General features: G+C 42.4%; 2 protein-coding genes and 2 non-coding genes across 7 annotated transcripts in view; 3 read left to right on the forward strand and 1 right to left on the reverse strand.

The window, feature by feature from the left end:
• The first annotated feature begins 952 nt into the window (after positions 1–952).
• LOC114433119 (SHC-transforming protein 1-like) lies at positions 953–9,210 on the forward strand. 2 transcript variants are annotated; one of them, XM_028401463.1, is made up of 14 exons: positions 953–1,190; positions 1,339–1,417; positions 1,497–2,017; positions 3,543–3,613; positions 4,548–4,608; positions 4,707–4,826; positions 4,934–4,987; positions 6,781–6,832; positions 6,941–7,067; positions 7,149–7,341; positions 7,846–7,918; positions 7,992–8,076; positions 8,161–8,308; positions 8,407–9,210. In XM_028401463.1, the coding sequence occupies exons 2-14, from the start codon at positions 1,366–1,368 to the stop codon at positions 8,533–8,535; spliced, it is 1,686 nt and encodes a 561-aa protein (XP_028257264.1). In that variant the 5' UTR covers positions 953–1,190; positions 1,339–1,365; the 3' UTR covers positions 8,536–9,210. The 2 variants fall into 2 exon arrangements, with proteins under 2 accessions (XP_028257264.1, XP_028257265.1); XM_028401464.1 differs by having other exon boundaries at positions 1,356–1,417.
• A 4,248-nt stretch (positions 9,211–13,458) lies between these two features.
• Positions 13,459–13,530, forward strand: trnad-guc (transfer RNA aspartic acid (anticodon GUC)). Its single transcript has one exon. It is a non-coding gene; the product is annotated as a tRNA-Asp (tRNA).
• A 431-nt stretch (positions 13,531–13,961) lies between these two features.
• trnav-cac (transfer RNA valine (anticodon CAC)) lies at positions 13,962–14,034 on the reverse strand. Its single transcript has one exon. It is a non-coding gene; the product is annotated as a tRNA-Val (tRNA).
• A 1,400-nt stretch (positions 14,035–15,434) lies between these two features.
• fbn1 (fibrillin 1) overlaps positions 15,435–24,855 on the forward strand; it is a 57,475-nt gene continuing 48,054 nt past the window's right edge. Inside the window, exons 1-6 of one of the 3 annotated variants that reach the window (XM_028400979.1) lie at positions 15,435–15,473; positions 18,432–18,490; positions 20,530–20,610; positions 20,756–21,050; positions 22,876–22,958; positions 24,475–24,573. In XM_028400979.1, coding sequence (XP_028256780.1) covers positions 20,860–21,050; positions 22,876–22,958; positions 24,475–24,573 — 373 coding nt within the window. In that variant the 5' untranslated portion in view covers positions 15,435–15,473; positions 18,432–18,490; positions 20,530–20,610; positions 20,756–20,859. Of the gene's footprint in view, positions 15,474–18,431; positions 18,491–20,306; positions 20,611–20,755; positions 21,051–22,875; positions 22,959–24,474; positions 24,574–24,855 lie in introns of those variants that run through there. The other 2 variants (XM_028400978.1, XM_028400977.1) reach the window with 2 other exon arrangements.

The following is a 24,855-nucleotide window of genomic DNA, read 5'->3' on the forward strand; positions in this document are numbered from 1 at the left end:
GATTGTCTCCTTCAGACTGTACATCACTAGCAACGTTGTTAGAGGCTGTTTCTCATAATCCTGTTTATCACTCTTTAACCTATATGGACTGATGATTAACATCATTAAAATGTTGTTTAAATAAATGTTTGTCTGATGCTTTATCTTCTATCCACTGTTCTCCCAGCATATGCAATGCTGTTTACAAAAAGCATTTATTTAGTGTGATGTTATTACATAGACAGAGCAGAGGAGACACCATCAACTCTTGGTCCGGGCCTAGGTTGAAGTTTCACAGAGCGACCACTAGGAAGGGACAAAGCTCTACAATACACTATTCATTGCACTCTGCACTCAGCCACAGCTAATCTTCAGTTTATTAACAGTACACCAAGCCTTCTGTGACAAAGTTTTATACCTATTTAATACCTAAAATCAAAGATACTTGAATTTACCTTGTTATTCCACCATTGGCGTAGAAGCGCTGCTGCAGCCGGCCTACTTGTTGTTGTTAAAAGATAAAGATCTTTTAATCAGGAACATGTAAAATACACTTTAGCCGGCGCCTGGCATATTGCTCTGATCAGAATCAAATGGAAATGCAAATGTTTCAGTTAAATCTCTTCCTCATGTGTGTGTTCATGCAGGCTAGTTGAATAACACCTGCATTTTTTTAATACAAATTATTATTATAATCTTAATTTCTAAGATTAGGACAAAACTAAGATGATATTGCATCATAACACAGTTTAACAGCACGAGGTGTAAGTGATGTTAGAAGAGAGGAACAGAACACTCATGGACTCTGCTTCAGTGTATCACAGCGAGTGCGTATGTGTGTACAGCATGAGTCACCCTGCCCGCCTGTGATTGGATGGTAGTTTACGGGTGAGGGAGGGGGTGGAGTGGGGGGGTGGGAGACAGCGTTAGGGGCCGTCTGTCAATCTCTTCCTCTGCTCCATTCACACATTCATCTGCATGCACCGTCATAGAGACACAGAGGAAGTGAGGGAGACTCTCATTCATAAAAAAAAAAGTTCATTCATAAAAGCTGCGCATTTCTGCTGCGCCTCAGACAGACGGGAGGAAAGTTAATGAAGCAGAGCTGCAAGCCTGCCTGAGAAAGTGTGTGTGTGGGTCAGTAGGATAGGACTGTACTCTGCATGACTGGAGTGGAACAGACTACGTAGGACAACCTCAGCCCCACGCCGGTGAGTTGAGTCTGGAGTGATGTACAGCAGGTATCCCATCGTGTAATCTGCAGATTATATTCTGAAGATCAGCTAATTGATGCAGAACTCTGAACTTGATGCTCCTTTTCTTCTCTGACACTCTGTCTTTTTCTTCATTTTACCCCAGTGTTCTCCTTCCTGCAGTTCCCTGATTATGAGAGAGCAAACCTTACCCAGGTTTAAATCACAGACGGGATTCTTACCAGGCAGGTCACTTCACAGACAGACATGAGTACAACGGCACTCACCGTGCTGCAGGTCTGATACTCACACTTTGTCTTTCAGCTTCTACAGGTATGCTAAAGCGCACAAAATACAGTCGTCTACGCAACGACTCACTGACATCTCTGGAGGATCATCCTCAAAGAATGTTGCTCCCCTTGAAGAGGGAACTTAGCTTGGACTCTGATTCTGTTCAGTTGGATTCTGGGACGCCGACTCACCACCTGCCATCAGCCCTGAGGGACGTGATCCCCCGCGTGGCCAACATCCGATTGCAATGCCTGAGGGGACACACAGCCAGTGACAATGGACACAATGACAAGCCCTCATCTCTGGGCTCTGGATCTAGTGAGAGACTTTGTGGCCACCCTTCCCTCAGTGTGCCCCTTTCCACAGGTCAGAACTTTGCTCTGCAGTGCACAAAAAGACCCATCACTCTGCATCGGATGGCCAGCCTCCCCTGGACCCCCAGCTGCCCTCCCTGTTCACACAGACACGGTGTATGTTGTTTGAAGACTTCCTCTGCAATAGAGGACTGCACCGTAGTGGGGACGGCCAACAGAGCAGTTCACCATCACATCAAGGTACCTCTCCCCACACATGCCAACACAAATGTGACTTGTCATGTAGCACACTGCAGCAAGGGCACATGGGACTTTTCTTCATGTCCTAAAAACTATTAATCACTACATTTCTGTTTGTGTGTCAGTGTGAAGCTTCTCTACACTTTGCAAGAAAGCGTGGGGATGCACATGTCTAATTTCTAGCACTGACAAACACACACTCACATAAACAGAACAAACACACACGTCTTTCTTTGCTCTGTCCGCACCATCACACTCACTTTCATACATTCACCCCCTCCCTCTCAGATAGAGCTTCCTGTGTAGGCAGTAGTGACTCATCCTGGCTCTCTACTCCTCTCTACACCAGCTCTGCTTGTGTGTGTGTGAGTGTGAGTGTGTGTGTGTGTGTGTGTGCATGTGTGTGAGTGTATCCGGTATCAGCAGAGTCCATGCTGTCCTAGAACCGGAGGTGTGTCCGCATGGGTGATTAGGAACCGGGGCCTGTGAGCTGACCATTGATGGAAACGAGAGCGGACTGTCCGAATGTGCTCTATAAACAAGCACGCACATACATTACACTTCCGCCCACTCACCCCACCCACATGTATTGATTTAAGTCTAGTTTCATCAATGGACTTACTCATCCTGCCTCCAGCCTATAGGCTCTGCTCTGCTGAAGCTTACGGCCAATAGAGGTGGGACTGGCCAAAGTGTATCTGATCACATGACTTGAATTCTGGACCTTCAATGTCATTCATGATCAGCTATACAGTTTATATATATATATATATATATATATATATATATATATATATATATATATATATATATATATATATATATATATATATGTGTGTTAATGTTAGCGTGCTAATCCAACAGTGACTATCTTGCCTTAGCCTTGCTGCTGCTAGAATGTTAGCATTGTTACAGCCTTAACATTCTCTTTAAGTCTTTAAAAGCTTGGTTGTGAACAGCACAGCGGTTTTGTTTTCACCCGCTGTTGGGTTTTTCTTTTTGCAGTTTTCTTAGTGGACAAGCTGGTTTTTATAATCCTTTATAAACACTTGGTTTGGACTGTTGTTTTAAACCATGTTTGTCCACTAATATCTGGTCTCCACTGATAGTGGAGAAGTAAAAGTAAAGTAATAGAGCAAAAGGTCATGCAGTTGGAGCAAACAACATCCCAGAGAATATGAGAGGATCAAACGTGTAACCCTGTGGGACACCATGGTTGCTATGAAACATGCCAATAGAGGAAAATAAAAAGCTTTTTCATTTGGAGTTTAGTCTGGGACCTGTTTTATGGTCATTCAGGGGAAAAATAAAATGTTGAGCTGGTGGACTCCAGTCATCATCTCCTCCACTTGCCTCTTTCCATTTCTACACTTTCATTCAGTGATGTATTGTTAGAGAAAAGTCATAAACTTCAGTGACGCACTCATTAGCACTCTGTCTGAAGCCACTCATTAAACCTCCCATTCAGTTATTTCCTGTTGTACAACAGTCAGTGAGTAACAGCTGTTTTGTTGTGTTTTTCTAGTACATGGGGAGTGTGGAAGTGACCCAGTCCATGAGAACCCTCGACTTTCATACGAGAATGCAAGTCACACGGTAGGATATCAACACACACACACACACACACACACAAATATGGTACATGTATCACAACACTATCCACTATTGTGGCTGTTTTTTTTGTTTGTTGTTTTTTTTTTTTTGGATGAGCACAAAAAAAACTTAAAAATAAAATCATACATTATATATTTGCCAAATTAGACATGTGTATCTTATTTAAAAATGTTTCAAAGGGGGAAATCTAATTAAATGTATAATCTTTCATAAACTGGGGCTTTCTCATCATTTGATATTGACATTCTAGTGCAGGATGCCGAAATACAGATGTACACAGCAACCCCTATTCACAACAACGCTGTTGAATGATGGGGCAGAAAATCCAATTAGATTAATTTCCTCCTAATGATCTCTCATCGTCTTATTAAAAGAGAGGGACGGGGAGAGAGGGAGAGAGAGACCTCGATCTATTACACAATTTGTTTTCAAGGAGAAGAAAAGCACTTCCTGAAAAACAGTCCTGCTTACTAGATAGTGGGATGTTGCTTCTGCATGCTTTGACTTAGTTACAAAATACTTAATATAATTATTGTGACTAAGTAGGACAGATCTGTAGCTCTGCATGAAATACAACTTTGTTAAGAAGCATCACTATGTAACTAACTGTAAATGGCTTGTGTAAGCATGACTGAGGTGGAGCTGCTTTGTCTTCTTCTTCTTCTTCTTTCTTTTTAATCATGTTGGTTTTGGTCCTTAAACTCCCATGGATGTAATGTTAGGGAATTTTGTGTTTCTCTGTAGATGATCTTTTTGTACACTTCTCTTACTTCCTCTCATATTCTCACATGGAGGTCACATGTTAGCAGGGAGCACTGGACCACATATTTACAAAGGTGTCTCTGTGCTTTGTGTTAGTACGTACTTGTGCGTATGATTATAATTTGCATGTGTGTTGGTGTGTGTGTGTGCTCAGAGAGGCAATCAGCAGACTGTGTGAGAGGACATCGGCCAAAACAGCAGTGAAAACTAAAAGGGTAAGATGCACACACACACACACACACACACACACACACACATAGACGTACTAATGCAATCAACAGAGATATAACTGGGTGATTCTTGTCATTGTCAGCCTGTTTGCAAAGGACTTTCGGCCATTCTGGGTCAAATCAACCTGCAGTTTTCAGGGAGCAGAATCATCCTCACTGTCTCCACAGACAGTCTGACGCTGATTGCTGCCTCCTCCTTACAGGTGAAAGCTTCAACACACCTCACTACCCTCATTTTAACTGCTGCACATCTGGATTCCTGGATTAAAAGCCTGTTTCTGTGTTTCTGTCCCCTTCTTTTCTTCCACAGAGGATTGCCCACCACCCCATGCAGGCCATTTCATTTGCCTCCGGTGGAGACCCAGTACGTTCATAGTTTCAAATGTATAAACATGTTCAATGTCAGATAGGGACACAAACAGGGTCGCATTTGTGCAAACATAGTGAATAATTTGATTTAATTTAATTACAGCTTGGTTTGCTGCCATTTGAGGAGAACGGGATATTTCCTGTCCAAACTCTTGATCATTCTATACTTGGTGGTACGAGGTCAGGTTCTGTAATTATAAAACAATTAACTTACATGTACAAGTATAGAAGTTTTTTAGTTATATTTTTATTTATTTGCTGCAGTCAATGGTAGTAATAATCCCAGTCCACATATTAATATCAACTTCAAACCTGAAATCAATCCACCCTGCTTAGAAAACATGAAGCAGAAGTGGAATAAACTCAGATTACACACAGGTAAAGCTTAATAAATGCATGACTTGTGATAATTTAACCCTTTTAAAACCACACTCCTGCCACTGTGGACTCATTTTTCACTGCAGTTTAAAGATTGTCTAGTCTAGAAGTAGAAAAAAATGTAAACATATGTGCAGTATAATACAATTAGCACAGTACAATAGTGGAAATCTTTGATTTTATAAACATTTAAATAATCTAGAATCAGCATCATTATATTTCCAAGTGCTTAAAGGCGGAGTTAATAAATGCATCTCACTCCTAACACTCTATCACTCACTCTTATGATAATGCTAGAACTTTTTACTCTGACTTAATGCAGCCATCAAAGCTGTTCGGTGCTTTCATCACTTTTACACCTCGCTGAGTCCGTTTCAGACTAATTACTCTTATCTGTTTTTCTTTTTTTTTATTCCCTCTGTGCCCACATTGTTTCTCTTTGACAAAATTTGGGTTATTCATGCTGAGTGAAATCATCCTGTGGGCTATAATGCATATAAAAATCAATGCAGCTCTGTTAGTATCTGCAGGACGCGTCAATCAATGTCAAACCCTGCCAACAACTGCGCTTTGGTTGGCATCAAACCAAAAAAAAAAAAAAAGACAAATACTGTGAGCACACTGAAGTGCTTCATTGTCATTGTAATAGTGTGCTGCTGCAAAGATTAGAGAACACATGAAGGGAGTCTCTCTCTGGGAAACACAACACCAGCAAAGCTATGGATGGGATTATAGCACACTGTTTAATTAATTAGCTAAAATAATCTTGTAGCATGCTCTAAGCCTCTGCTCACTTGGTCTGGGCACATGGAAGATAGTGAAGGGAATTAAAATCAATCTGCAACATATTCAGCTGACTGCTCTTGTACCAGACTGAAGGGGGAGTGAATTCATCAAACAGGCGATACACATGGACGGCCATTAGCTGAAAATGTCAGCTGTGTTTCCAGTGATTAAATGTGTCACCACCACCAAGCACAGAATTACGAATCAAAGGGTTTAAAGCTGAACCAATGTTGTCAGGAGGTTCACTGTAAACATACACAGACGATAAATAAATACAATAAAAACAAATGAGAGGCTTTGTGAGATGAAAAACCAATGATGAAGTCATTACTATCAACATTACTGAATGGAATTTACTTGCTTATCTGGTTTGACTATAGCTTATGGTGGCTAAGGTTTAGCTTGTGTTACGAATATACATACAACTGTGTGTCTGTCCCCTTATGTCACAGGGGAATTAAAGGTCCCACAATTTGTCCACAATGAGCAGTGTAACATAGAATGTTGTGTAAATTAAATATGAGAGGCACTTCCTGGTTCCCTTCCTGTTTCTGTTAATAGACTGCCCTTAAATCATCACTGGTCCTTTAATTTGTGTCTCATTTTCTCTGAATTTGTTTACAGGACATGACAGATTACATCGCTTACGTGGCTAAAGATCTCGTTAATCAGAGAGGTAAGAGATCCTCATTATGATGAGCCGGGCTTCACACGGAATTCACTGTGTTTACTATGGAAAAATATCTTTCAATATCTTATCTCTCTCTCTCTTTCTCTCTGTTAGCCTGTCATATCCTGGAGTGTCCCCACGGTCAGGCTGCTGAGGTTATCAACAGCATCGGTCAGGCCTTTGAGGCTCGCTTCCGCCAGCTTCTAAGTCAAACACAGTCCATCCTCTCCAGCACTCCCAGGTTGTCCTGTTGTTGCTGTTATACAATTAACTTCTACACATCAGTCAGTATCAGAACATCATTGAAATTCTCTGCATACAGGTCAGCAGCCAGAATCTGTTCCAGATGGAGCCCAGAGGAGACAATCACTGACCTAAAAGTAGAGCAGGAATCTGAGGTCAATAAACGCCGTGACTACTACAACGTGATCCCAGGGAAGACGCCACCTCCTGGTGGGATGGAGGACCTGCGGCACACAAGGGAGGAGGACAGGCAGGATGCAGGAACACAAGAGGTGAGAGTGACACCAAAGCACTTCATTTAGTTTGAACAATAAATGTAACATGGTTGTTTCTAAAGCATTAATGTGCTCAGCAATCACTAGGATAATTCAGGTGCATGCATCACATAAGAAGAGCACTGAGGAAGGACATAAGTTAAATGCAGAACATCATATAATTTCATTGAATATAGTATAAGTATGTTCATCCAGGGTTGGACTATTGAGTGCTCTTTAGAGCAGCCATGTACAACATGGCTTTATCTGTTGGTCTGAGGGGAGAAGCAGTTCAGCCCGTCTTGCTCAAGGGCACCTCAGCAGTCGGTAATAAGGGGCACACTTCTCATTTACTTCCCAGAATTGTTGTGCTAGTCTGGGAATTGAATCAGTGGCTTTCCTGTCACAAACGCACATGTCTAACCTTTAGGCCATTGCCACCCCTGCACACACACACACACACACAAACACACACACACACAGATATCTGTCCTGTGTATGACTCATCTGGTGCTGTTGCAGGTCTGTTTGTCTCAGCCGGTCTCCGTTTATGAGAACTGCTCCATCACAGAAGAAACTCCTGCTCCACCTGCAGGTGAAAAGCAACATCAGTCTGTATTTAAATGTGTCTGTAATAATGTGTGTGTCTAACTAGTGTTTGTTTTTAGACTCAATGCAATCTGAGGTCAGTGCTGAACATTGCACTCCTCTCTCAAAGGCCCAGATCCAGGAAGAGGGCTGGTTCCATGGCAGGTTGGTATCGCATGCGTTGACTTGCTAGTGTGCGTTTTTGTTCAGCCTCGTTCTCTGTCAGTAACTTTGTGTCCTTTATCCCAGGTTGGGAAGAGAGCAGGCCGAGGCGCTCCTCACCTACAGCGGGGATTTCCTGGTCAGAGAGAGCAGCTCCGCCTCTGGTCAGTATGTGCTCAGTGGCATGGAGGGAGCCACCGTGCGCCACCTGCTCCTGGTTGATCCACACGGACAGGTAGAGTTGTGGTGTTGGATATTTAGACACACACTTGTGCACAAGGAGAAGAGAGTGTCCTCATTACTTCGGTCTGTTGTGTGTTTTTGTGCGACCAGGTGCGGACCCGTGATCAGGTGTTTATGAGTGTCGGTCACCTTGTGCGTTTCCACATGGAGAACCAGATGCCCATCGTTTCTGGAAGCAGCGAGCTGTGTCTGAAACAACCAATCCTACAAACACACTAACACACACTGACAGACTCTCATGCATTTATTAGAGCTGAGCAGCAGGTTTGAATCTTTAAACACATTTAGATGCTGAAAACAATCCTGTTGACATATTGGACACTGTTTCCTTTGAGCTTTGTCCAAACTGCCTCAACACACATTATTATATTATTTTGGTACATTTAATATGCAGTGGGAGTGGGAGCAGGCTGCAGAACATCCTGTTTCTCTGAGTTTGTTGCATGTGTTTACTCAGAGTTTAAGCACAAGAGAGGAAATGACCAGAATGTAGGCCAACTTTCCAAGTCATTTCTACATGTTAAATTTGCTTTCTTTTTTTTTGTTATTGTTTTATCAAATGCTCCATTTTCCCATGCTTGACCTGTAAACAAATAACTTTTCATCCTTGTCACGTCAAATTCAAATGTTCTGTTAGTAGAGTCTTCAGAAATGCAGTTTGTCTCAGACACACTAAAAAATATGCAAACAGTGTTTGTCTCCTATAAAGAGTCATCAAATACACCCTCAGCTCTTTCACACAACAGACTTTGTTGTTTTTTTCCTGAAACTTTTTGTGACATATTCAGAAATTCTGCACACATTTGACAAGTAGGTCTGCACTAATAGGATGTTATGTAAATGTGCTTAATGTGAGATTAGATTAACAAAGATTAAATAGAATGTCCAATATGAGCTTAATGGTGATTTTTATTTTTGATAAATCTCAAAACAAAAACAAAAAAAACTTTAACTTTCATGTGCAGGCTCTGTTTTTGTTTTTAAATGTAACATTAAACATTAAAACTAGTTTGATAAGATTAAAATACCGAATTCCACTTAAACTTTTTATTGAACCAAACTTTTATTTTGACAGTGGAATTTGTTGTCTTATTTTGAAGACTAACTTCCTGCTTCCTGTAGGGTTAAAAAACAGCCAATCAGAGTGCAGAGACGAGGAAGAAGAAGTATTAAATAGTATGTTTTGCCTTCTGGCACCAATGTGAACAGAAACCTGTGGCTTTCAAAGCTTTCTGGTAAGTTTTCTTTACTCTCACTCACAGAAGACTTTCTCTGTTTTTTTATTGCTCTGGTGGCACCCATGAAGGACTTTGGTTCAATTTAACCCTGAACATGCTGCTGCTTCTTGCTTCTGCTGTAGAAGTTTTGCTATTTGTTATTATTGGTGCAGAAAAGTCATATAATAAACACAAAGAAGGAAAGGAAGAAAAGAAGAAAGAACAATGAAAGAAAATAATGATTTTACATGCAATTATTAGCATATACAAGTGTGCAAAAAAGTAGTCAAAACCTTACAAAGTCAACCATCCAAGAAGTCATCCTATGTTTTGTTCATACACAAAGAGTTAATTTGTCATGGGGAGTGTAAAGTTTTTACTTCAATTTGAGTGTTCATGGGGAAAAATAGCTTTTCACTGATGAATTCTTCATGCCACAAGATGGCGCCATCAGTCTTAATATGAACTCTCACCTCCTTATCAGACACTATGTATTTGTTTTCTTGATTCATGTCTGCATAATTATAATTACAATATGTTACAAACACTTAAAAGCAAAAACTACAAAAACTGATCTTCAGAAAGTTCCTGAAGCAGATGTGTGTCTGACAGAGCAGTGAAAACGTCTGGTAGTAAACAGCCTGTAATAAGAGCTGCAACACTTCTCTCTTGGTTTTCAGCACCCTGTCACTTGTAGATTTTGTTGAAGTGAAAGATGACTGTGCACACAAAGTATGCAGTTAACTGTTTTAGGGCTGTGTCCCCTGTCGCCTTTGAGAGAGAGAGAGAGAGTGAGAGGGGGAGGTTTGTAGGGTATCTGTGGGGACAACAACCCTTGAAGCCACTTTCAATATGAATGTTATCACTGTAAACTTCCCATCACTCTGACAGCACTGCTTTTCTATTTTATCCTCATCATTAAATATAAAAAAACACATGTGTATCAGTCAGTGTCTTTGCTCAAACTTCAAATCAGGCATCATGTGATGTATTTTCCTACTTCTATTATGTCCCTGTGGATTTTTTTCTGAGTCACACGAACCTCACCCAGAACAACTCACCAAGAACAACAATGACCTAGTGTGTGATGCCATTCTTTCAACCTTGTGAGGCCTGCTGATGGTCACATTTTGTTGTCAAACATGTGAGGTCACTGTTTGACCTCTGACCCTTCCTCATTAATGTCAAAAGCAGCACCTGACAGCTGGAAGATATTTCACTATAAGCAGTTTTTTGGGAGGAGTCCATTTTTCAATGATTGTCCTTGAAGAAAGAAAAATGCACTGGCTGCTTTCACAGAACATGAGTCATATTATGTTGCAACATAAAATCATTATTGAAATGATTGCAAATATTTTTATGCAGGATCAAAGAAAAAAATAAACATTATTATAATTTATTGTGGATTCATTTTTGCAATTATGGTGTTTACAAATGCAATAAGCTCAAAAGGATCATCTGTGATATTTGACCTCAGCCTCAGGGCCTTATCACCACATTAGTGGAGGCTGCTCCTTCTTACAGCCATGCCAGAGACAGCTCAGATAATGACCCCCTGTCTCTGAAGGCCAGTCACCACAAAGGACACCACTGACAAGATCCAGCGCTGGATATCTCACAGGAACGTGTCCGTGCAGTTATCCACCACAAAATCCAAAATGACCAAGGTGTCAGTTGCTGGGTTCTGACTGAAACTTCTCAGGTCTGATGAGAAGCAGATTCATTTCAGAGGCATCCTGACACTTTTTGGAGGCAAATCCTGGAAGATTTGTGCAGCAGTTTTTGACTTTGGGTGAGACTTGGGTCCATCCCTTCCAAACAGTGAGGAAAGAAGAACTGAAGCAGTGGACGCACCCAGCTTTAAACGAAGCTAAATCCACCAAGAAGGTGCTGAACTATTACAGGCCACACAGAGCTCTGACACAGGATCCAACTGACAGAAGAGCTGCTCTTACATGTGGCCATAATCACCTGATCAACAACACTATTCCCCAAGACGAAGACGGAGTTCAGCCTTCACCAGTTGAACAGTGATGATAATGTCATTGAGATTTTGGACCTTTTTCTGTAGACGCCGACCTCTTTGTGTAAACATGGAGAGAGGACTCCTCCCTTTGGGCAAAAGATGCAATAATCAGACAATAATTAAACTAACTAACTAACTAGCTGAAGCTTGAGATGCTGTATGTGTAACTACTGCAGAGTATTTGTAAATATTCAACCAATGATTACTGAATAATCTCCAATAGCTTCCACAAAACCCCAGCTGTGAAAACTTTTATGAAAATCTAATAACAGAACACATCTCTGATAAGTAATCAGCACATCAGCTGCTCCTTCCACCTCCAGGTTTGTCAGAAGGTTTATTATTAGATTAGAATTCTGCAGCTGAAACTACAGCAAGAACCTTAAATTATGCTTCCATGTGTTGTGTGTGTGTGTGTGTATGTGTGACATGACAGCCTCAGAAACAGGAAATGATAAACATTCAGTTTAATCACCAGGTTCTGTGGCTTTGGTTCACATCCAGAGCATAAAGAAGCCTAAACTCCATGAATTCCTTTGCTGAATAAACTTGAGTGCCGATGAGCCTGAGGGCATTAACTTTTAAACACACACACACACACACACACAAGCTTATGACAAAGCATTCCCAGACCCTGAAGCGCCTTAATGGAACAATTAAAGTCATAAAAAGCGCCCGGAGTACGAGAGCATGAAATTGTTTCTTGTTTGAATGTTATCAGAGTCACACAGAGTTCAGATCTGGAAGGAAACAGAGCAAGACTTGGCCGCTGAGCGGGCCATGCTGCTGGAGTCGCTGCCATGCCAAAGTCTACATGTATGTTTCTCCAGAGAGACATGTGAGTCATGTGGGTGTTGCAAACAAATGCACACAAACAAAGAGACCAGAACCAGGTTCTGTTTCCTGTTTCCACAAGTAGGTGACCAGTGAGGGCGTGCTACAGAGGAGCAGCGTCTGTTCAAAGCACTGAGCTGCTGTTGGCCGAGGTCGGTGCAGAATAGATGTGTGTGTGTGTGTCTAACCTTCACAGTGGTTGCCTCAGCAGAGCTCAGCTTGAGCTCTCACCCTCCCTCTGCTCTCAACTCTCAGCCCTATACCCTGGTTTATAGCATGACAGTACATCTCTGAAGCTGGGCTGGGTGTGTGGACTGTTGGCAGGCCTTTTCTGAGCGGAAACACACACACACACACACACACACACACACACACTCACACACAACATGCCCTGGAGTTTCTTTACCTCGCCAAATCTCCATCTTTCCTCTCTTCCTTTATCATCTCACTGTTGGAAAGTAGGTCAATGTCAGTTCATGTCATTAGCTTCTGTTCCAGCTGTGTGTGTGCATGTGTGTGTGTGTGTGATCATGTTCAGTTAGCAGCCATGCTTATCTGCCACTTGGCTTAAGAACTTCCCTGAAAATGTTTGTTTTCATGCTCTGTGCTGGTGGATTGGAATCGAGTCCACAGTCTACAGTCTGTGTGTGTGTGTGTGAGACACGGTGATGATGAGGGGGTGGGGGATTCCAGGATTCTTGCACGAGGCAGCAGACAGATGTGGGAGACTTGAATCAAAACTGTTTTGTTGGCCAACTTCAAAAGGCGACTTTTCCTCCAGTGTTGGTCTCTCTGCTTTCCATTCCTTTGCTGTTCTCTCACTTTTGGCCAACAGCTCACACTTCTCCTTCTCTCTTAGATCTCAATTGGATGCTGTCATGCTGGAACCTTCTGTTCGTGTTGGTGACCATCAGTGGCCAACATATAGTGGCCTATTTTACCACATTTCCATGTGTTTGAATACAGTATTTTGTATTTCTCAATTGGCTCTTGGGCTTCTGTAATAGTTTATGCCTATATTTAATCACTTGTTCTGTACCTGTGACGTCGCCACGTAACGCAGCTTCCTCGTTAGTATAGTGGACAGTATCTCCGCCTGTCACGCGGAAGACCGGGGTTCGATTCCCCGACGGGGAGTTCTTTTTTTTTTTTTTTTGGTGCTCTTTTAGTTGTGTACATGTGTATATGAAGGTGGGTGTAACAACTTTTAACCCCTCGTCAACCAACATCAGTGCTGACTTCTAGCAGAATATCCCCACGGGGATTAATAAAGTAAATCTAATCTAATCAAATTAAGATAGGCTATCAAGAAGCCTTCTAACTCAGTATCCACCATTTTGACATCCCCTCCGTGACGTCAACACGTGAAGTGCGGATGTTCAGGTTTCTGTAGTGTAGTGGTTATCACGTTCGTTATCACGTTTTATTTGAGACGCTTGAAAATTGTGACTGGCAAGTGAATTATGAAGATTTGAAAATGTTAAAATTCTTTATTTTCTTGAGCTACAATGTCAGTGTACGCGTGAGGTTTTACAAATATTAATCAAGTGTAATTACAAAAACATGCTTGTTTCTGCCCGGTTTCGAACCGGGGACCTTTCGCGTGTGAGGCGAACGTGATAACCACTACACTACAGAAACCTGTATGGACACATGCAGTACCCCCAAGCACGCTGCACCAGTACCATCATGTTTGTTGATGTCACTTCCTCATCTGTGTGTTTATATTGGCTACCCAAATAGATGCCCTAGCTGATGAAGGAGTCACATTAATATAGGAGTAGTATTACCAGTTTTTCTCTGTGGCTATCTGCATGATGTGTGTTTATGGGTCTCTTACAGTTGGTGGTGGTGAACCACCAGTGGGAAAACTCAACAGGGAATGTTTTTCCATCCCTAAGATGGTCAGATTTGTGAGGAGGGGGGGGGCACCACCTCTGCATAAATCACATGTGGAGGGGAGATGAGTATGCAGCTACATCAGTCTGCAGACCATCCAGTGTGCCTCACAGAGGCTGAAAAAAGCTGTGAGGATACAGATACAGGGTATAAACAGCACAACATAAACACCTGATATCATGCATGAAGATGCTTCCACATGGAGAATGGTCAGTGGTAGCTTAGGCCACCTTTTTAATTAGATCTATAGCAAAGAAATGAAGGCCAAGTAAAATTGCAGTTCACTCTGCAGCCTCTAGGGGCTGGCTCCAAAAACTGAGTCAATCTCTATAGACTCCTATGTTAAATGGCCAACTTCCTGCTTCTGCTACTGCGTCCATTAACGATTCACCTCTTTATGTGTATCAGAAGTTTAGGCAGATGATGAGGTTGCAAATATGGTGAAGTGGGACCACAAATCAAGACATCATTGATGTTTTAGGAAACAGGACGGTAGCAGGTAGCAGGGAGCTGTATTCTGTATTCATCCAGAACAGACAAGAGACAAGAATTTACCGCATATTGGCGGTGAGATAACGAGAGCCCTTCAGCCTTCTGCCGGCCTGCCACCAGTGTTCAACTGGTTGAAAAGCTGCAGACGGGCGTCCAATTAGTGCCAACACAGCAGTCGTAATGATGGCAGCCAGAGACACTCACACACATCTGACATTGCCATAGTGATCATCTGTTTGTACACCCTTTGCACTGTTTGTATGTATTAAACAGATACATAGTTTTAGTGAGCTAAGCATTAGCACCAGGCTGTTTACCTATTTCTAGTCTTTAGGATGAGCTAAGCTAACAAGCTATAGATGTGACAGAGATAACTCTTAGCAAGAATGCACCCAGTGCTTCGATAGATATCCTCTTCTGTTTGTACAGCATGTAAACCTGCACTTGATGTGCATACACTTCTGGGTGGTTACACTAGCAGATTCAAGAGTGTTTAGCATCCCATTAAGATAAGCTCTCACAGAGATTACTTTGAGGATCTGTGGAGGAGGGTTTTTTTTCTCTGTGTCTCCTCAGCCATGGGGGGGTGTCCTGATATAACGTCCTGAGGAGTGATGCCAGAGAACAAGTGTGGCCCTAAAAACATCCAGGTTGAGAACACCAGTGATTAAACTCCCGAACACTCAGAGGTGAGTCATGCTGTCAGCCTTCTCACAGCCTGAAGAAAAGGGTTATCCTCACCACGAAAAGGACCAATTACAACTTTTTATGACCCAAAAAATTATATTTTGCTCTTCTGGGGAAACAATTCTTTAAGGGAAATGAGTTCATGCGGTGCCTAGGTACACACAAGGAAAAAGATCCATTTGGAGATGAAGAGGGATTCCTCTGAGTTATTTTGTGGTTATGTTTAAGTGTGTGTGTGTGTGTGTTAGCAAAGGAGACCATATGTGATAATAGGAGACCAAGCCCAAACAGTTGATAGAATTCCATCATTACATTATCCTCAAAAGAAGCACTAGAGGCCAACCTTCTGAATCACATGTAATCCCATTTCACACACACACACACTCATGCCAGTAGAGAATCTGTGTCCATGTGTGTGTGTGAGAGGGAGAGAGAGAGAGAGAAAAAGAAGAGGAGGTGGGGGGACTCAATTCTACTGCAGCTCATTTTCTTGAAATATTTCACATGAATATTGGCAGCAGTTGTGCTGCAGAAGACAAAAGGAAATGAACTGTGGCTGCTGGAGCCAAAGACAACACGCAGTGTGAGAAAGTCTCGCTACAGTTTCTCCTCACAGCACACTGAGACACAATCTCAATCGCCACTATTAAAACTGTCGTGGGATACATTAAACACAGAGGCGAGGAGATGATTGGGTGAAAGAATAGAAGTGATGTAGTCACAGAAAAATTGGCTTCATCACTTTAAAGCAATCAAATAGAACACAGGTTGTGTTACAATTAAATGGTTGTTTTTTGGTAGTGAAAATCTTCACACAAGCAACCAGGCTACACTCTTAAAATGCTTACCTAGCCTCTGCTTCAGTCATTCGGGCTATTTTGGGCTTTTTAGTTCAGCCATTTCAGGCCTGAGGAGTAAACATACCCTAAAATGAAACCCACGACAGTGAGGAGATTAGCCGGGAGAAGGATGGGGCAGGGTCGGGGTGGGGAGGTGGTGTCTTACTGTAAATGACACCTCCTCTAGGCTGAGGAAGAGCAGAGGGCAGCCCTGCTCTGCTTGGCATCAGCTTTCTCCCCCACTACAGGTGCTTGATGAGAACCGTGACTCAAAGCTTCCTGGGAAACATTCTCAGCTCTGACATCACTCCAGCAGCAGCGTCAGTGTTGTGTATCTGTATGCTTGTCTTGCTTGTTATATATGTAGTAAATAGCACTCCACTCCAGGTTCATCTTGTGTGCTGCTTTTCTCCTGTCATTCTACCATCAGAAATGACACCAGACGGTTGGTGTTGTGCGAGGTTCTGAAAGTCCTCTGTACAGACATCCACATACACACCAATCTGTCAGCACACACTTGTGCACAAGACCACCTGCTTCAGAAGCAGCTGTGGGACGTCAAAAGACACAATGAAATGTGCAGGCCCGCTAATAATGACTCTGCCAGTTCATCCTTGTGATTTGGACCACCTGCTCAGGAGTCCCTGGCGGCTGTTAACAGTCCCCCTCGGCTGTGTAAGTGGTCCGTCTGGGTGGTTGGTTTTCCCTATGGTTTGTGCCTGTGGTCCCTCTGTTACTGGTCGATGCAGTCAGTTAGTAGATCCTTTGGCCCTTTTACAGTGTCCCTTGGGGTGTCCCTTGGTCCCCATGATCTGTCTGTGGTCCGTCTCTCTAGTCCTTATAGTTAGTTATTTGCTCCTGTGTGATTAGTCCATGGTCCCTTTTGTCGTGGTTCTCTTAGGATTAGTCCTTGTAGTGGACTCCAGTGGACTGGATAGACCACAAAAATGCTGAGAAAATGCAGAAAATGGCAACAATAACACAAAGTTTGAGTTGCATGAAGGATCACTTGACATCCACATGCCCCTGTGCAAGGCACGGTACCTCCACTGAGCATTTTTCTGCCCATTGACTCGTGTGTGTGTGTGATATCATTATCACTAGTTTAAAAAATGAGCAAATGCATGCAATTCCACCTTGTTTTCATCGTTTTTATTACATTTCATCCCTATGAGGAACGGGTTAGTCAGATTCTTCTGTTTGTGAGTGATTAATAATCATGGTTACAGTCAGACCACCCCCACCCTTCCCATCTGTACTTAATATTTCTCCTCTCTGCCCTTAACTCAGTCAGACTTCACTGTAAAAATACATACAACTCCGTACATTATTATTATCTTGTCAGTGAAATATTATTTGGTCCCACATTCCTGTGCTTCATTATAATGGATGTACAATCTTGTGAATGTGAATGAGAACTGAAACTTTTCTTAATATTGGGCTTGTCGTGAGATAAGAGCAGATAAGTTACACGAGTGGTATGTATAAGGGAAGACAACGGTCCAGAGGACAGAAGGTCTGCTGTGGAGGAATGAGTGAGAGTCTGGGGGAGAGGCAGAGGGCAGAAGTGTCCACCGTTGATTGGAGTGGTTGTTTTGACAGTAAGACGGCCTCTCCCTGCTCATCCTGGAGCCTCATCTCTCTCTCTCTCTCTCTCTCCTTCTCTGAGCATAGTTTAGATCGACCTCTGCAACATGAGCATGACCTGGGTGGGAGCTGAAATGAGCTGAGTGTCAGAGCGCAAAGTGGTTTGGGGTTTGTTGGAGGCAGTTGGAGACAGCTTACTGGCTGAGACCCCAAGAATCTCTTGATGTTAGTTCTCATCAGGCTTCTGTTGCAGTCTGTCCTTCTGTCAGCTGCAGAGTCACTAAAAGTAAACTTTAGTACTAAACTCATGCATTTTGTGAAATATTCATTTTCTTGCTGTGACATAACAGAAAAGGCACCACGTGACCAATAAACACCCTTGTTTCAAATTAGCCAAATGTAATCATCAGAGGGGTCGGCTAATATTAGTAACATTGAGTATTACTGCCCTTGACATTGAGCAAGAGGTTGAAGTCTTCAACTTGAACAAATAAAGCACCCGTTTTATTGAAAAATGTTCTGTGTTTATTGCAGAAAGATGAGCTGTGATGTGTGAGCTGCAGGAAAATCAAAGCCAGGACCATGACGCAGAGGTACGGAAGCAGATTTTCAATTGAATTTATATACAAAAGGTCATGGGCAGGCAGGAAATTGGGAGTTCACAAAGGGAGTGAAATGGTGAGAGCGGTGTAGTAACTCAAACACAAAAAGCAGCGATCCTTCGTAAGGACTCTGTTTAGACAAAAAGGAGCAAACCTGCAGGACTGAAGAGCGGTAACACTCTGCCTGACGGTTGTCTCGAGGCAGTCAGGGATTCTTGGCAGCCTGTTCAGGAGGGAACGTGGTCTTGTCAGCAGTGATGGAGAGGCCTTGCAGAGGGCAGGACTTTCCAGAGTACAGAGGAAGAAGAAGCAACACTGTATTGTTGAGACTAAAGTCTGAGGTGATGGGCAGACGTCCAACTGGATATGTCAGCGAGGCTTTAGTGCTGGAGATGCGTGCCTCAACCTGAGTGTCAGAAGATGGAAAAGAAAAGTTGGGGAAGTTGGTATAAATACTAAGTCACCAGATGAAATACAGTGGAAGGTGGGGCGAGCAGCTGAGGCAGAGAGAGAGAGAGAGAGAGAGAGGGGAAAATGTAGGCTGGCAGTCACATTTAGTTTGGTGGGTCTAAAAATGATCAAATCCCAGTTTTGTTTCAACCACTTTTATCTCAGTCAAAACTATAAAACCTCACATGTAAAATCAACACTTAATAGGCCGAGGCTCTGTTTGGACATGTGTGAGAGCAGAGAATGTGGATAGAAGAAGAAAATGCCATTAGTGAAAACCAGTGTGGTGGAATATACAGCACAGGTTTCCGAGTGATAGCAAACCTGAGAGAGGAGCCAGACTGACTCTATATCGCTATATTTGCTGGGTGTGGCTGCAGACATGAAGCAGAGTGTGTGAAAACTATCGCCGCACTGGAAGATACTCCTCAAATCATACAGTAGGCAGGGTAAATATTTACAGGAGGCACTAAATCAAGAGGAATAAAGTGGTTTCATTTTTTTATTCACTGAGGGCTGTTGTGTGTTCTTTTTCACTGTGGTTAACTGCTTTAAAAGTGCAGTTTAGGAGCATGTTGCTGTACACTTCCAGAACTTTTTAAAAGCTCTGTAGGTTGAAAAGATAGAACAAATGTGTTCTAAGGTAGAAGAAGATGAGTTTACATTTTTCTTTGTATGCACGTGCAGGTCGTCTTTGTGCAGAATTTAAGGTTTATGTAGTGGAGGTAATCACTCTGCAAAAACAACACAAACAAATAAGACAACAAAAACGTTTGGTACTCTCACAGGCAGGCTTATAATAACCAAGAAATAATGTGATCAGGATGTTGTCTTTAAAAAAAAAAACTACTTTTTACTATTTGGAGTAAGTGAAATTACTCCAAGTGAAAACCTAACTCCAGACGAGGTCTACGAGATGTGGTGATGTAGTGGCAACACTAAAAGATGACGCTTCTTCTAACAGCATGATGGAGAAGTGGGATGCTTTAAGTTATCATCTACCTTAGGCTATGAACTTATCAGTCGCTCCTCTCAGTAAATGGCAGTAAATTCAGTCATGTAAAAAGTAGATAACAACAACAACAACAAACAAACTCCTAGACAGCACCTGCTTTGTTGGAACTGCCCTATAAAGGAATTGGATGCTTTTGAGAACAGGTGTTTTATTTTTAAAAAAACAGGTTATTCATTATCAAACATAATGTTTTGTTAGTCCGAGTTAATTATTATTATTATTATGGCAGTAAAAACAAACGAATAAAAAAAAGTCCAAGTCTTAAAGTGCATTTTTCAACTCTTGTACTTTTGTATCGCGAGAGCAGAGCACGAAAAGAGAAAAAAAAAAGTTTGGGGGAAAGTTGAGCTGAGCAGGGATGAGGAAAGAGCTCTGCTGTGAAGGAGACACACACATACACACAGTGAGTTTTAGGCATTCTCATCCTCTGGAATGCGTCAGCTCCTCTAACTTATCTGTGCAAAGTCAACACACAACTGGATGCGCACGACTCCAAAAGTTACCATGCGCATCTATTTATAGCAGCTCAGCGAAAAGTTTGAGTGACTTTTCTTCTTCCTCGCAGTCTTTATTCAGCAGTACCTGCAAGTCAAAGTGAGGCAGTCCTCTGTCGGGTCCCAGGCGAATCTCCTACCCGGGAGACAAGGTAAAGTAACGGCTCTACTTCATTTAGCACGTTTTCATTTTTTATTCTTTAGACCTCTGTCAACTGAGGGAGTTTTGCGCAGCATTCATTCTCGCTGCGTTTTTTCCAAATGTTTTTTTTTTCTTTTCTCATGATTGTTTTGCAGCTTTGACTCCAGGCTGCAGAAGTTCTCCAAAGCTGGGAAACTAGTTTTGGAGTTTTTTTTTTCTTATTCTCCCGAGCACTGGACTTGTATACTTGAGATTGGATATGCCGGACAGTAAGCGTGGAGGACGGCTCCTGCAGTTGGCCGTGGCTCTGGTGGCTTTGCTGTCGCTCTGCGCCGAGCTGAGGGACGCTGCAGAGGTGGTGGACACCGGGGACACTGAGGTGGTGACCAAGCAGACTGACACCAGAGCCAGCAGGGCCAAGAGGAGGGGAGGGACGGACGTCCTCAGAGGGTAATGTGGCACAGATTTGGAAAAGTTTTCTTTTCCTCTAATTAATTTAAATATTTGGCTTGGAGCAGGTGTCTCTTCTTCCTTAGCTGGTGTTTCAGGTACTGTGTGTGTGTGTGTGTGTGTGTGTGTGTGTGTGACTGGGACCCATGAGTGACACTGTCTGTGATGGGAAGTTTGGAGCAAAGTTTAGTAATTAAATGCTGGCAAGAATATCACATTCCTGCTGACTGCAATAATAAATTACATCCAAACAAAGGAGGCCATTGGTCGTGTGTGTGGCTGTGGCAGAGAGAGAGAGAGACAGAGAGAGAGGGAGAGAGAGAGAGAGAGAGAGAGAGAGAGAGAGAGAGAGAGAGAGAGACTAATCCTCTCTCCAGCCAAAAACACCACACCCCAGTTGTGGATAAATCACATCTGCAGCTGTACACAGTGGGTCACTGCTGGAGAGGCTGTGTGTGTGTGTGTGTGTGTGTGTGTGTGTGTGAGAGAGAGAGAGAGAGAGAGAGAAGAGAAAGACAGACAGGAGGAAAGCAATAAAGAAAAGAAAGAACGTCTGTGTCCAGTGATGACAGCTGATGAAGGTCACACAGTAGACAGCTCAATGAGCATTCTCCACAGGCATTTTTATTTGACATGCTTTAAGTTAATCTATCAGAACATCTGGGTCCAGAGGCAGGAAGTGCATTCTGTGTCATAGGCTGCATACTGTGTCACACTGACTTACCACTGTTTCAAACATCCGAGTGGCTTCATTATTCACCTCCCCGTGCTTCGGGCTTGAGTTACAGTACATAGAGCGACCTGTGGGTCAATGGGGGTTCTCTGTAGGTGAACGCAAGTTCACATATGTAGGCCTGTGTTAGACCTGCAGGTGGCAGAATGGTTCAGGTGTTCTCTGTCATGTCAGGTGAAATATGTCCTCCAGGTGCATTGGAATGTAGCAACATGTTGTTTTTTTACCTTTTTTCTACCTAATCAGGACACAGGATGGACCAATGTGATGTGGTCACAAATAGAGACGTCCAAAGTTTTCCTTCCTGACACAGGTTCTCATGTTAAAAAAAGAAACACAGCAATTGTTGTTTGAATGTTGTTTGCTGCTTCAGTTCGGCCTTGGTTACCGCGTCATGCTTCTTTCATGTCTTCAAATCCTGGTGCTGGTGTTGAACTTGGCTACCCCTCAGAACTACAGCCTGGCGGTCTGCACACACCGCCGTTTTACTTGTGGGATTTTCCAGTGTGAAATAAAGCCAAATTGATGACGTTTTGTTATCTCTGGCTAGTGTAACACGGCTTTAGTGAGGTGAGGATGAATCGATTTCCAGCTGTGTAATATTAGCCAGAGACGGCAAAATCAGAGCAATTTAGTGATATATTATTTTGGAGAAATGTGGTATTGGATCGGTGCACAAAGGTGTCCATTATTGATACCAGATCCAGTATTTCAGGCTGCAGTGGAAGCATTTTTGATACTGGCATCAGAACATACTCCAACCATAAACAAAAAAACTTGGAAGAATTTACCCAAGTCAATGATAAATGTGTTTGGTAGTCCAACTAATGTCAGTGAATTTTGACCGACATGGACAAAGTGATCAATATTAATCTGCTGCTTGTGGCTGCTCATCGCCAAGTATTCATGAGTGATTATTCCTGCTGCCTCTAGTGAAGTGTTCTGCAGAGTGGGTTCATGAAACTGTGAAGGTGTTTCTACAATATGTGGCCCACTAAGCAAATAAAGGAATAGTTAGGCCTACAGACTGTAAAGCTACTATATAGCCATTCAAACTGTGACATGGATTATGAACATCTACATCTTCTCCAGACCAAATGTGTGCGGCTCAAGGAACAACGCCTACTGCTGCCCAGGCTGGAAGACCCTGACTGGAGGAAACCAGTGCATTGTTCGTGAGTATTAGCTCTATTTGTCCTTCTACTGCTCCTTCTGAAGTAAGTGAGAGTGCATTTTTAAGTCTTGTACTTTGCAGGGTTAATTTCTCTGCCTGACAAAACCATGTGGAGCCAACAGGGCAATGAGGTGTAGTTTTCAGATTAATTTGCCCTTTTTTTTATGTAGAGGTAAAATGTAAACTGGTCCACTTGTTAAAAAACTGCATCAGTGTTATTTTTGGACTTAAAAACCACACAAATCTGCAGTGTCTGTGCAAAAAGCAGTAATGACTATATGATGTCATGTATTGAGATCATTAAAACTATATATATATATATATATATATATATATATATATATATATATATATATATATATATATATATATATATATATATATATATATATATTAGCTGATAGTGACAAATTGTGAGTACCAGTACACTTTATGGTGCTTGAATTTAGCCACTGCAGCAGCTATCGTGTAGTCCACCAATATGCTAACATGACTGGTTAAAAACTGATTGTTTGCAGTTTCAGTTGGTCCACATATTTTTGGTACTGCCCCCCAACAGATTACTACAACAAGCAGACCTTTGTCAGCATAGAATCAAAGTGGGACTTTGAATGCCAGGATGAACTGATATGGGGTTCTAAGGTCAAAGTCAATATGACGTCACGTTTATCCCAACGTCCTGAAGGCACTTCTTCGAGTGTTCATATCGACCCCACAAAACACATCTCTGGCCATAACTGCACGTGGACATGACCTGGCCCGATTTGTCTATACAAATAATGGGACTTATTGAAAGGACTTTACTAAGATACAAACAAATGTTGACCTATGACCTTGAACAACTGTAATTTGGTGCATTACTCGGGCATTCTCTCAGTGCCTCTCCCTCTGTCTCTTTCAGTAGACAGCACAGTCTGAGCAGCTGTAGACTTGTATGATTGCAGACTGGCTGATCGGCTGGCCGGATGCCCGCCGCAGCCCTAATGACATTGTTTAGCAGTGGGGTTCAGGGAGTCGGGGTCAGCGGCTGGACTCTACCTGATGGGAGCTGGGGGGGAGTGGACCATGCCAACAAACAGTCTGTGGGAAAGAGAACCACTGAGCAAAAACAGACAACCTAAAAACACACACTGGTACACATTTATGGCAACACAACTTAGAAGAAGAAAATAGCTGAACTCTGTTGCCAAGAGGGCTTCTATAACTTAACCATGATGAAGGTTAAAGGGAAAATTTGGCCCTTTTCTCATTGTGGTCTGTTTGAGTTTTTAAATATTATAGATGAGAATTCAGTATGAGGTTTTAGATCGTGGCTTAAGTTGCACCAGTTGAAATTCTAACCAGAAACTCAAAACCTGCAGCGGACAGGCTGACAAGCAGCAGATGCATAACATCAATTTTCTCTCACGCAAAGTAAAGACAAATCCCGGCGCCATAATGTGAGCGCTGTGCTATTATTTTGTCTTGCACCTGACAGTTTTTCGTGTTGTTACTGAGTGTTGTGTTCCTACACGCAGCAATCTGCCGGAGTTCATGTGGAGATGGTTTCTGCTCCAGACCCAACATGTGCACCTGCCCCAACGGACAGATCGCCCCATCCTGTGGATCCAAGTCAGGTTGTTCATGTTTTATTATGTAGGAATGTGTGTGTGTGTGTTGAAACACGGGAAAGCATGTCAGAGACCACCTCTCTTCAGTTCAATAACGAGGCTGCAACCATAGGAAAACATTTTACTATAATGACGAGCAGTGACAGATGACAGATAACAGAAAATATTCAGTCTAGACTCATTTTCTGTTCAGAAATAGAATTAGAGAGATTGTAATTGGATTAGATTTTTTGAAGCACTCTGCTGTTTTTTGTCTCCTCATCATGAGTAATGAGCACTAACCAGCAT

The sequence above is a fragment of the Parambassis ranga genome, chromosome 3 (genome assembly GCF_900634625.1).
Source record: "Parambassis ranga chromosome 3, fParRan2.1, whole genome shotgun sequence".
Lineage (NCBI taxonomy): Eukaryota > Metazoa > Chordata > Actinopteri > Ambassidae > Parambassis > Parambassis ranga.